This window comes from Canis aureus, chromosome 2 (assembly GCF_053574225.1).
Source record: "Canis aureus isolate CA01 chromosome 2, VMU_Caureus_v.1.0, whole genome shotgun sequence".
Classification (NCBI taxonomy): Eukaryota; Metazoa; Chordata; class Mammalia; order Carnivora; family Canidae; genus Canis; species Canis aureus.
In genome coordinates, this window is record NC_135612.1 from 20754657 (window position 1) to 20768820 (window position 14164).

The 14164-nt window shown below is 33.2% G+C and overlaps 1 protein-coding gene and 1 long non-coding RNA gene across 17 annotated transcripts in view; one reads left to right on the forward strand and one right to left on the reverse strand.

Annotated features, from left to right (window-relative positions):
- Positions 1-10010, forward strand: part of TMEM161B (transmembrane protein 161B) — a 72776-nt gene extending 62766 nt beyond the window's left edge. For all 15 annotated transcript variants that reach the window (XM_077865726.1, XM_077865663.1, XM_077865695.1 and 12 more), the window contains 4 exons: positions 831-944; positions 3285-3459; positions 4731-4827; positions 6016-10010. In XM_077865726.1, the coding sequence (XP_077721852.1) occupies positions 831-944; positions 3285-3459; positions 4731-4827; positions 6016-6293 (664 nt within the window). In that variant the 3' untranslated portion in view covers positions 6294-10010. The remainder of the gene's footprint in view (positions 1-830; positions 945-3284; positions 3460-4730; positions 4828-6015) is intronic.
- Positions 1-14164, reverse strand: part of LOC144294148 (uncharacterized) — a 62266-nt gene that overhangs the window by 24552 nt on the left and 23550 nt on the right. The window lies entirely within an intron of this gene.

The window sequence follows — 14164 nt, forward strand, 5'->3', positions numbered from 1 at the left end:
AGGATTCTCTTTTCTAAAATAAGAACAGTCTTTACCAGTTATCTATCTTTGTAGGGTACAAACTTGGGACAATAACTAACAGTGAAATTATAACTCAAACCTAAAACCTTTTGGTGTATTCAGTATATTGCCTTTCTGGAGTATGTACATTTTCTTGGTATGTATAGGATAGGGAAATGAACTTCATAATACTTCATGAAGAAATAAAAATATATGAATCATTTATAATTTTAACAGTGTTATTAAAACAGTATACATGATCATTGCATATTGAAAGTTTCCTTAGTTATAAGCTGTTGTAGTAGGTTCCATGTGCCATATGCCTTCTAGTGGACCTTGCTAATAATCACTGACTCTTACTTATATTTAATGAGGAGGCACTTTGTTTTAGCTTGCACTGAAAAAGTATCAAAAGATGATGCCTGTGTACTGACAATCCATTGGATTCATTGACTGTGTTAAGTTAGTCATTTAGGTACCTGTGTTATCAAATCAGGGATGTAGTAGGGGATTGTTAACACTAGAATAGAACTGAACACTGTTAGACTTTAGTGCTATGTCTGCCTTTAACCTGTAATATTGTCATGAGCAAGTCATTTAACTTTCCTGAATCTAAATGTTCTCATTTGAAAAATTCAGATAATGAGGTAGTTTTGCAGGGGCTCAAATCAGTGTTGAGTAATAATGATAAATAGAAAATAATGATGACAGTAGTACCTTAATACAGAATACTGAAAATAAGTTTCTGTCTTCATTTTGTAAATTCCAAGTTTAATGTATTAATGTATTTTGTTCCTTGGTTTTTATATTTATTTCTTACATACTTTCAGAACATTGCTTCATATCAACTTCTTGGCTCCTTTATTTATGGTTCTGCTGTGGGTAAAACCAATCACCAAAGACTACATTATGAACCCACCATTGGGTAAAGAAAGTGTCCCTTTGTAAGTATGGGTATTTGAGGGCTGATTTTTGTTTCCTTAGAGAATCAAAACTGCTTTCCAAAATGGTATATACTATATTTAAGTTTTTTAACGATAATATTAGGATACTGGTTTTTTTTTTTTTGATACTGTGTTTTTAAGCATTAATAGAAATGCTAAAAGATGTGTTCTAAAACTGAAGCTACAAATCATCATTTGACCTTTTCATGATCTTCCTTAATGAATGTGAATGATCATTAATCCACACTGATGTTATCTTGTACACTTGTAAGATTTTCTGTCTTCTCTCTTAATGTCCAGTTGCTATCTGACATTATTGTGTTTGGGGGCCTATTTTTAATATACTTTTTGCCGTTCTTTTTTTTTCCTTAATTGTGAAAATTACGGAAGATAAAATGAGTAGTATAAATGGATACTCATATTCAGTCTTACTAGCATAAGAGTTGCTAGTATTTTCCATATTTACTTCATTTTTGTTTTGTTTTGTTTTGTTTGATGTAGTAGTTTTTCTTTTTTTTTTTTTTTTTTTTTTAAGATTTTATTTATTCATGATAGTCACACAGAGAGAGACAGAGAGGCAGAGACACAGGCAGAGGGAGAAGCAGGCTCCATGCAGGGAGCCCGACGTGGGATCCGATCCGGGGTCTCCAGGATCGCGCCCTGGGCCAAAGGCAGGCGCCAAACCGCTGCGCCACCCAGGGATCCCGATGTAGTAGTTTTTCAAGTGAATTAGGGATCTAACATATTCATCCCTAAGTACATGAGTATTCACCTCTAAGAAATAAGGACATTTTCTGGCATAGTATTATCATCATCCCTATCAAATTAAAAATAATGCCTTACCATTATTATCTAATATTAGGTCATATTTTCCTTTTTAACAGAAGAAGATAGTAAGGAAACACAGAAACAATTTATTAAAAGGTGCTAATAACTATACTTGATATATTAACTCATTAACCTTATGAAACTATGTTCCATAAGTAATAGAAAGTAATAGAAAGATTCAGACAAAGCTGGTTCAAACCCTACTTCTGATCTCAGTGAAACTGTCATGTGAGGGAGATGATTTAACTTCACTGAGCCTCTGTTTCCCCATCTGGAAAATGAAGATAATAGTATCTACCTCACAAAGTTATCATTGGAATTAAATGAAAGAATGCATGTAATGCAACCAGCTGGAAGTAAATGCTTAATCAATGTTTCTTTCACTGCTTTGCCTTGTCAAAATTAAAGTAGAAAACCTTGACTAGTCATTGACTCCACAGTATACATTTTATATTATGTATTTCTTTTAGATCCTGGTACAGATTTGTCTTGGAGTATATAATCAGTGATGACCATGACTTTTTTTTTTTTTTTTTTAAGTTAATCTTATTGAACTAGGGAAGTATTCATTGAAGCTGTAATGTTTTTCCCCCACACAAGTAAGTCTTAATGATAATTTTAACTTGACAGATTCCCAGTGTTTTTAAAAGTAATTTCACACATTTCAACTGTCCTATTAAGCGCCTGATGTATGCTAGAGATTAGAATAGGTACGGAGCATGGTCTAACTGTTGCTTTCAAATTACTCGTGGTGTTAGCTTTTATCAAAGGAGAAACCATGGTCTTTTAAAAACATTAAGCCACGAAAGGACATCAGAAATTACCTCTGCTTCCTAAATTCCTTTAAGGATCCCTCTCCAGTCAACTGGGAAAAAAGTCATAAGGGTACATCTTCTACCTGGAATCCTCATTTTAGTCTTGAGGAATTGCTCATAACTGAGGCAGCTTGAGCTCATAGGTTAAGTGACTCGTTGGAGAGAAATCTGAGACCAATTTCTTCATTAATATATCAGAATTACTGGTTTTCCTAGGATCCCAGTCAGGAACTCAGCAGAGTGAGAGATTTATTCAAATATCTTTGTAATCAGACAAAATTCTATGCATGTGGTTCACTTGATAGTTCCAAAGACAGTCTCCTATAGTTTCCTTCTTTCTCCTGCTTTCCAGTGTAAGAGCTCTCAGCTTCTCTTCATTTTACAACCAGTTTTTTTTTTTTTTTTTCATGAAGGAGGGTAGATAGAGAAAAGGACCCCATGTATCCTCTACACGTTTCTTCTAGATATCTGTTACTAGTATTCTTTCGTGGTAGGTACATTATCTTTCTAGTTCTATTATACAAGTCAAAAGTATTATATAGAAAGTGTAGTATAGTGTGGGATACTTTTGTTTTATATCTCCAATTGTAACTAAATATAGGTATCATATATTTTATATGGTGAACACTGACACATATAACTAGATGTTAATGTATTTTGGTCTTTGAGAGCACCATATCAACTTTTTGATCTGTAGAATGACAGAAGCGACATTCGATACTCTGCGACTCTGGTTAATAATCCTGCTGTGTGCTTTGCGGTTGGCCATGATGCGCAGTCACCTACAAGCTTACTTAAACTTAGCCCAGAAATGTGTGGATCAAATGAAGAAAGAAGCAGGGCGAATAAGTACAGTTGAGCTACAGAAAATGGTAAGCTTCATACTGTAGTCACTGAAAAATAGCAAACACTGTATTGTAAGAAAACAAAGCATTTAACTTCCCTTACTGTTTTTTTAAAAGCATTTATTTATTTATTCATGAGAGACACAGAGAGAGAAGCAGAGACACAGGCAGAGGGAGAAGCAGGCTCCATGCAGGGAGCCCGATGCAGGACCCAATCCCAGTACTCCAGGATCACATCCTGAGCTGAAGGCAGACTCTCAACCACTGAGTCACCCGGGCATTCCTTAACTTCCCTTAATAGTAATTTTATCCCATAGTACTCTTGATGTTAAATAAATGGCATAATCCTAAATTGAAAGATACTGAAGAGATCTTGATCTGATTTTGGTGCTAAGTGAACAAACAGTCTCAGGTCCTCTTCCTGCCTTAGTACTTAAAGTATCATATAGTTTGGGTTGCAGTGCTGTGGTATATCTACTGTTGCTAAATGAGACACCCCCCCCTCCCCCACATTGATTTGGAAGACATTACAATATATTGTCTAGCCTTTAAGACTTACGAGGTAGGAAATATTAGTTTTAGTGACTAACTTGATTCCATGTGACATTATTCGAAGTATTTGAACATAAAATGTAAATAACTTAATGGGAATTTCAGAAAAGGAAAGGGCTAGGAATCCATCCACCATTATAGTTAACTGGATCTGTATAATCTGATCATGTCTTTTTTCAAAATTTGGTTTTGGGTACTTTATTCTTCACTGTCTTTCATAGTCAGGGGTGTTCATTAAGATTCAGACACTTTAAAAAAAAAGATTTAGACACTTTGTTTTATCTTACGTATTTTCATTCTGTATAATTTTACCTCAGATTTTAGTTGAATATGTTCATATAGAATAGAGATTTAATGTTTTTATTTACTAGGGGTTTATGACTCAGCCTGTCATTTTTATTTAGTTTGATGTTTGTGGTGTCTGTCTAGAGATACAAGCATTTTGTTTTATATTTGAAATGTAAGTGAATATACTAATTGAATTTAAGTGGTTATTTTCTCCAATTTATATTAACCACTTAACTATTTTCAAAGAATTTATTTTAATATTTCACATTTAAAAACTTGTCTTCAAACTAAGCCTTCCTGAAGTCAGTTTGGAGTCATTTATAATGAAGTGCAAACTTAATAGCATTTAGCTTCCTTCACATGATGGGATTACCTATCTCTTAAGCAATTCATTTTGACAATTATATGAAAGTTTAATTCACTCATAACATGTCACTTAAAAATGCTTTTGGTTGCAGGTGGCTCGAGTCTTTTATTACCTTTGTGTCATTGCCCTGCAGTATGTGGCACCTCTGGTAATGCTGCTTCACACAACTCTGCTTTTGAAAACACTAGGTAGGCCTGCCCTGGTAACTGGGAAATACGTTGTTTTACTTTCTACCTATAATGAATAATGCTTTTTGTTACCTACAAAGCAGTATGCTTCTTAAAATTGTTTTCTTTAAAAGTTTTAAGAAGAAATATGGTAAACTTTTAAAAGTTGATTCATAATATTGATTTTGAAAACTCAGGTCCATATAGTTCTAATAATATTATGCTTTATATATAGGAGCTGTCTGCTAAAGATTAATCCCCAAATTTACTGAGTAACTTGAGTGAGCACTCTTAGTCTTATTTATTTTGTATTGTAAAAAGGATTATAAAAGATTTTGCTAATGCCTGACATTTCAGTTATTATAAGGTAATTGTATACTTATATGAATTGCAGGGTCCTTTGGTGAGTTCTACTTTAGATATTGACAGGATAAAGATTTTTCAGCAGAAGAACAAAGTTCTCATATAAATCTGTTCACTAAACTATCAAGTTCCTGTGTTGTGTTATTCGAGAACTGTCTATTACTGTATTGATCATTTCCCTTTGCTGAGATCAGGCAGTCAGCCAGTGTGGGGGTTTAAGAAGCCCAAAGGAACTAAATGTATTATTTGGGTGGGCTTTGTAGATACCATAGATGATGATAGATGTAAATGGCCTTTAGGAATCTATGGAACATAAAGAGGTAGCTCAGTTATAAATTATGTGACTCATATCCTATCCAACATAGGAAAATATATGATGAAAAACTTTTGGAAGCTATTAATAGTCTCTCACATTGAAATCATAGATAGTTTCTGAGAAAGAAATTTATTCTGATATTCTAAAGGTAGAAAAGATTTCTAAGAAGTTACTGAGTCTTTCCCTGTCATTCCAGTAGAGGTAGTTGATTAATGTATTCTACAAGGGAGAAAATTGTTATTATTATTTTACCAGGTTTTAGTGCAGCTAATTAAAAGTAAATTAGACTTTTATCTCTACTTTTACTGATATAAGACCAGCTTGTAGTCTAATCAAATTAAATGACTTTTTTTTTTTTTTTTAACCGGGTATGTAGAAACTCTATGTTACTTCATTTTCAATAGGAAATAGTTTGTTATGCTACTAAATTTCTTGTTTTTAATTTCAAGTATATGTTAAAGATTTTCGTTTCAATTAGAAGCCTTGGAATTGTTACTCTTCAAGTTTTACTTGTGTCTTGAATTTTCTAGGTAATCATTCCTGGGGGATTTATCCAGAATCTAGCTCTACCTTGCCAGTGGATAATACTCTACCCTCCAATTCTGTTTCCTCTGAATTACCATCTGCTGATGGGAAGATGAAGGTAACTGTTACACAAATAACAGTGGCACTGAGCAGCTTAAAAAATATTTTCACTCCTCTGCTTTTTCGAGGACTTCTGTCTTTTCTGACCTGGTGGATTGCTGCTTGTCTCTTTTCTACAAGCCTTTTTGGGCTTTTCTATCACCAGTATCTGACTGTGGCATGAATCTTAATTAACAAAAACGGATATCCAAGTCACACTCGAAATTGAAATATTTGTGCTGTCGGAAACCAGAAGAAAGCAAATACAAAGGAAAAAAAAACATATCAGAATATTTTGTTTTAAATGCTTCCTCTGTATTCTCAGGGTGAATCAATGGTATAATATTTAAAATTACAGAGTAGATTATTAACTGCTATACTGTGGCATTGGAATTTTAACTCCTTGTATTAACTAATGTGAGAGGGCTATCTACAGGGGTAATACTTTTGATTACCTTGGTTTACAGAAACCTCCAGCAGTCTTTGAAACTTCTCATTTGACTCCACTTATTGATTGATTGCTCTTAATGGTATAAAGGTACTGTTAATATTCATATTGGCTGCCTATAGAACAATCTTCAAACTGAGCCATGCTTTGGGGGAGGGAAAGGAGCTAAAATATCACTTCTGTTGGTAGTATGTTAGTCACTCTTCAAACAACAATAGCAAAATCCAACAGAAAGGACGAAATAGCTACTGTATATTACAGTAAAGAAAGCTGCATAGTAATTTTAAATTTTATGGAGATGTACATGCTTAATATCTACAAGTACTGCTGCTTGAGAGTAGCAAGAATATTGTTTTAAAATGTATTCTATCCAATTTGAGGGATCTTTTAATATGATTGGCTATATGAACATTTGCAATCTTGCTAATAGGCTTGGAACTCCCATATTTTATTCTGTGATCCTAAATATAGTTCTTTTATTAGTCTAAAGATATTTATCAACATTGATCAGACTTTTAAAAATTTACTTTAATCCTGCTGACTACCTGTATGTATTGTATATATTATATATTAAATATATAATATATTGAGATTATAAAAGGTGAAAATATTGGATCCTTATATTTTAAGTTGCTGAATGTATATTAAATGTGGTTGAATGAGATGTGTTTGTATCTAGAAATTTTCTTTCTTTTTGGAATGAGATTAAAATATGTTTTGAAAGTTCATCAGATCAAGCAATTTATTTGTGTTACCTATGTGTGAGACTGCTTAGGATTTTATAAGTACTTGGGATGATTTCTCCCAAATTAAAATTGTTTTTCTGTCATTTTCAAAAAACAGAACTTTTCCCGCTAACCAAATCTACAGGAATCATTTAAACCCATGGTAAATAGGAATTCGTTTAGGTTTATGGTGTTTAGAATAAGAAATGTTAATAATTTTTTTTACAGAATGAAATCGAAGGTAACTTGAATGAAAAATTCATAGGAAGTGAAAAAAGATCTAAAAATGTTTTTGATGCTTTGTTTATCTAAAACCCCAAATTAAGAGCTTCAGTTATAAAGGGAATGAATATAAGGGATAAATAAAGTCTGTTTCCTTTTTCAACAAATAGCAGAATTTATAGATAAACATTCTTCCATTGAATGTTCTTGAGAGGCTATATGTTAGTGCTATGGTTTCAATGCTATTGTCACTATTGAAAGAAATTTTGAATCTCTTTTGGAATTTCAAGGTTTGTGGTTCACATTCATTTGAATAATCGCAGTACAGCAAGTTCCTGTCTTTTGGTATAGATTAAGTATTGTGGAATTAGCTGACATTTCTAAATATGAGTGAGTAATAAGTGCTTAATTTGGATAAAACTCTGGTTGATATGAATTGTTAATATAGCCTAATGGTAGTTCATGTGTATTTCCAAAAGGAACATTCCAAATACATCTTGAGATAACAGCATCCACTAAAATAAGTGTCTTTTAATAAGATTATAGCAAAGCATGATATTTATTTTGTATGTGAAAGTTCTCACATGTTGGATTTGAAAAGAACCTCACCTGATACTTATAAAACCATTTTTATTGAAGAGCTATGTTTTTAAAACTATAATTTAAGTTATTATTTTGAATTTCAAAGATTGTACCATGGTATTATATAGGGTGGGGCAGGGGGAGGCATAGAATTTATTATTGGATGAAATAACCTGCATTTCTAAAATACTATTGATTCACTCTTTTTAGACTTGAATTCTCCGTAAGTGTACTGTGAACTTGTTCAAACTGCACATTAATTTAAGTAATGGGTTTGGTTTAGGTTTTTTTTAGCCTTTCCAAACAAATTTGAAGAATATGATGGTTGTAACTACTAACTGGTTTATTTAAGCATCTTGTCTATGTATACAAATTCTGTTTCTGAGTGTAAAGGGTTTATACTTTCTGTAAATCAAATAATATTTTTTAATTGAGATATAATTGACATATAACATTGTATTTGCTTTAGATGTACAACATAATTTTATATATATATATATTTTATATATATATAGCAAAATGATTCCAAATAATATTTTAATATTCTTAGGCCAGTAGAATTCTTTTATTATTTATGTTGGGCTCTAGTCAATATAAATAAGTGCTTCATAGATCAGTTATTTTATATTTTTGTTAAATTAACTAGGAATCCTTATAATCTTGTTTCATATGATTTGTGGAATTGCTTTTGACAATATGTTGATTCCTGTCCCCCCCAATTCCCTGCCCATTACATGATAAAAATCCAAGCTGTATTCTCCCTCCTACCCCCATTGATGTGTCTGAAATGAAAAGCATATAATTTTATCTTAATATCCGTATGCATTTTGATTATCTTTGGCATTTTCCCCAGAATTCCAATTGCTATGCTTAAATGACCAACGCATCCAAGCAGAATGGGCTCATTGTCTTATTGTTTCTGATATAAATATCATTGGTAAAATAGTGACATTTCTTCTTGAGTTATGATTCAGAACAGATATTCATCCATTAATGGAATTGATAGGTCCAGGAAGCAATAAGTAGAATTCATTATGAAATCTATAATTGGAACTTCACTGGATAGATTTTATTCTTTCAAATGAAAGATTAAATTCTCAGTACTGAAAAGCATAGGGTCTCAACATTCTCTGAATTCAAACACACTTTCTGAGCCATCTCATAATTGAAAATGGTCTATCATGGTATATGGCTCTATTCAGCAAAATAAAACTAAGTGATTTTTGAATGTAGATCATCCCACATCTTCACAGACCTTTAGGTGGCCTAAAGAATCAGATTTAAACACAATTATGATCTGAGACCATGAGCCCAGTATCTCAGATATTTCTACAATATTGTCTTTTAACTCCTACTTGTCTCATTATGTCTGTACCCTGGCTTCATAACTGAGCTGGTTATGTGCCATGATAACTCTGACATGGACACTAAGGATGATCACAAAACTAATGTTAACCTTTCTCTTCTTTAAAGTGGTAAAAATTTTACTTAGTCTTTTTTTTTTCTTCCTAAGAAAAAAGAAAAACCAGATATAGCTTGTCCATATGCTTATTTTATGTTAAAATTGAACTCCTTTCTTTTTAGCTACAAACTATTATGTTGGGTGGGCCTCTCTTTAGTGATTCAGAGTGTGTATTTTCTATTTCATTGTTGAAATGTTTCTTTTCCCCTTATAATTCCCTGTATATGGTTACTCCCCTCCTTTCTCTCACTTGGCAGAAGACCTATTCATCGTCTTAAATGAAGAAACAATATAATTTTATGGAAAGAATGTTAGTTTAATAATCAAGAAATATCCCATTGCTGCCTTCAGTTAGCTATTTTTTGCACTTACTAAGTGTTCAACCTCTACTAATTAAATAGAATTGAAGTATCATCACTTTTGACCTCAGTTTTATCATAAAATAAAAAAATTTACATTAAATGTATGGCTATATATTTTTACAGCTGGTATCAATTTTTTGTGTGTGTTAGCATGAGAAAAATGAATAGCAATTTTTGGCTTCAGGAGCAGTCACAGATCAGGTTAGAGGACATTCACTTTTCCTTGGAAATAACTTCACCAAGTGTTTTTTTCAGAAACATTTTGCTTTGTACTCTTTTAATTATTCATTCAGTAAATATTTATTTGGTATCTATAATATTCCAGAAACTACCCTACATACAACAGTGAACAAAACCTCAAAATTCTTCCCCTCAAGGAGCTTAGAGTCTGGTTCAGGAATGCAACTAAATGAATATGAGTCAAATGTAGGAGATGTTAGTGATCTAATAAGTGGAGATTGGGGAGGAATCAGGGAAGGGAGAAAGAATATGAAGATGGAGGATAGGGATAAAGTAAAATTTTAAGCAGAGCATTGAGAGAAAGCCTCACTGAGAAAGTAATTGGAGTAATGACTGACTTGTAGGAAGTAAGACCCTTCATAGTGGGTTTGTTTTTTTTTTTCATATGATCCCTGTAGTTTATTTGTTGACAAAACACCTCGATTGCTTGGACTTTGCTATTTGTGTGCTCACTAACGAAATACTTGAAAAGATAAACAGTATTATATTTCCGATTCGGTGTATTGTACAGAAAGGATTATAGGCATTATATGCTGCTTGTTTGCCAATGAACAGTAAAGCATGTAAGAAATATAATCTGAGTCCGCTTGTTATAGTTTTTCTGTCAAGTGCTTTTTAACTTAATTCAGACATGTTTACATTTTATTTTAGTAGAACTTTTAAAGACTCAAAGGATTTTAAATGAGTTACAGGACCCTGGAGCAATATGATATGTCCACTTGGCAGACAAATTTTGCCCACCAGTTCTTTTATCTGTCAGATAATCTGTTACACAGAGGTAATTAACAAAGGGTAACATGGCTGAGGACAAATTTGATTAATAGCATCTTAGCAAAATTTTAAATGTTATAACACAATTTGAGTAAATCAAGTGTACCCACTGCTGAAGTATTAAAAATGAAAGAGATGTATTTTTTAAAATAGTTCTTTACAAAAATTAGCTTTAACATCTATTTTATTTGGAATGCATTTTTCTTTCTGTAATTCTAGTGAAACAATTTATGAATAGAAAATTCTAAAAGACTAAACAAACGAAACTAGTTTCGTTAGTAGAATTACTTTAAGGAGCAATAAGTTACAGGAATTACTCTGTGTTTATGTGTATATTTTTTTAAGATTTTTTATTTATTTATTCATAGAGACACAGATAGAGAGAGAGGCAGAGACACAGGCAGTGGGAGAAGCAGGCTCCACGCAACAAGCCTGATGTGGGACTCGATCCCGGGTCTCCAGGATCACACCCCGGGCTGCAGGCGGCGCTAAACTGCTGCGCCACCGGGGCTCCCCTTTATGTATATATTTTTAACGTTTCCTCAGAGCATGAACTGTAACTTTTTTCCACATATTTAAATTTCTATCATTATAGTAAATGGTCGCTGTACCGGTTTTTTTGTTTTTTGTTTTTTTTTTTTTGATGTACTGGTTTTGATAAGTGGCTTATGTCTAAAGTTGATACTCTGGCAACTGAATGGTCTGTTGAAATTGAGTATCAACATCAGAGAAAAAAACTGAATTGTAGGAAAAACCCAAAATTTTATTTTTCAAATTTTATTTATTTTTAAAGATTTTATTTATTTATTCATGAGAGACAGAGAAAGAGAGAGAGAGGCAGAGCATAGGCAGAGGTAGAAGCAGGGAGCCCATGCAGGGAACCCAATATGGGACTCAATCCGAGGACCCCAGGATCACGCCCTGAGCCGAAGGCAGATGCTTAAACAGCAAGCTGCCCAGGCATCCCTATTTTTCAAACTTTAATCATTTAAAGTTTTTTTTAATTTAGTGAAATATTAAAGGAGTACCATTGCAACAATGGAAAAAGCAGAGTCTTTTCAACTCTTGGTACTAGAATAATGAGATATCCACATTTTAAAAAGTGAACCTCAATCTTTCATTTGTAGTCTATAGTACCTCAGACTACACACAAAATTGAATTCAAGAGAGACCACATACCTCATTTTAAAAGCTAAAACCATATAGTTTTTAGAGGAAGTTATAAGAATAGTTTGGTCATTTTAGGGATGGGCAAAGGTTTCTTAGTATGTAAACAACAATCATAAAATTTGTTTTAGTGATAAAATAGATTTCATACAGATTAAAAATTTCTCATCAAAAAACCTGTTAAGAAAATAGACACGTCATAGTTTGAGATTAGAATACTTGTGAAACGAGACAGAGGACTGGTGTTCAGGATGATATATAAACAGTTACTGAAAAGAAAAGATTAAGGACTGAGCAAGAAATTTAAATAGAGACTTCACAGTTGACCATAAAGCACATGAAAAAGTACTCATCTCTGGCAATTTTAATGTGATGATCCTTGTTGTTACAATTTTCTTAAATTTCTTGTACTGAATTTGTTGAGGTTCTTAGATCACCAGGTTTTCATCTCAGGTCAAGTTAAAGACTTGACTGGTTTTTCCATTTTGAGAAAAGAAATCAAAATGCGGTTGCAATGCATTGTTGGATTTTACAATTTTTTTGACAGCTCTTTTGCAGAAAAAGGTTGAAAAGAGTGTTCAATTCTTAAAAGTTAGGATGGTTCAATAAAATGTTAAGTACTAGCACTATCTAGATCATGCATAAAGATTTTTCAATTATGTGATCAGACATGCAATAAATTTGATAATAGTTTTCTTTGCCTCTTTTAAGTATTGATTCTGCTTGAGAGTTCTTGGCAGATGGAGGGGATTTTAGTTTTCACATTTTAAGTGGAAGAGCACTTTCTGGTTTTGTCACTTAGAGTACCACTTTAGAAGTACCATGTTTGTAATTATTAATCTAATTTGCTGATTGTAAAGCACCAAAAAACTTTTTGTTATTTTTTAAAAGGTGAATTTATTTCACAACTCATTGGCACTGTTTTGTTTAGGTGATTTTTCCTGTGTTTATTTTGGATAGTTTTTATGGCTATGTCTTGAAGCTGACTAATTTTTTTTTATAGTTTCTAATCTGGTGCTTAAGTCATCCACTGTATTTTTCATCTTGGGTCCTTTTTTTAATCTCTAGAAGTTCAATTTGGTTATTTCCTACATGTCTCTCTTTAACAGGTTTATACTTTCTTGAAAATACAGAATATAATTTATAATAATTGATTCAATGTATTGGTCTGGTAATTTTTTTTTTAAGTAGGTTCCACACCTAGCATGAATCCCAACAAGGGGCTTGAACTCATGACCCTGATGAGATAAAAAGTTGGATGCTTAACCAACTGAGCCACCAGGTGCCCCAATTTCTTTCATTTTCTGTCTCACTTTGGAACTTTGTGTGTGTGTGTGTGTTTAAATTTTATTTATTCATGATAGAGAGAGAGAGAGAGGCAGAGACACAGGCAGAGGGAGAAGTGGGCCCCATGCAGGAAGCCTGACGTGGGACTCGATCCCAGGACTCCAGGATCACGCCCTGGGCCGAAGGCGGGTGCTAAACTGCTGAGCCACACAGGGATCCCTGGACCTTGTGTGTATTGATTAATTTTTCTTCTCATTGTGGTTCATATTTTCTACTTTATTTGCCTTCTTGAAACTCTTTGGATGGCAAACACTGAATTTAGCCTTTGTGGGTACTGAATATTTTTGTATTTCTTTAAATATTCCTGAGCTTTTTTCTGGGATGCAGCTAAGTTACTAGGAAACCTAGGAGACACTTGATTCTTTTGATTTGCTGTTAAGACAGGGGCAAAGAGCAGCTTTTAACTTGGTGCTAATTTTTACCTACCAGTGAGGAAATACCCTTCTGAATACTCTACCAATCCCCATTTTGAGTCCTGGGAACAGGAACTGTCCCCAATCATTTGAGTCCTAAGGATTGTCTACCTGTCCCTTTCTGGTGGTTCTTTCCCCAACATTGAGTAATTTCCTCAAATGCATCCATTGATCAGAACTCAGCTGAAGACATACATGAAAGAACTCTCGGCCAATCTCTAGAGCTCCCCTCTGCAACTCTCCTTTCTGATCACTCTTCTCTGATTTTTAGTTGCCTTTTCCTCCACCAGATTCTCAACTCAGGGAAACCACTGGG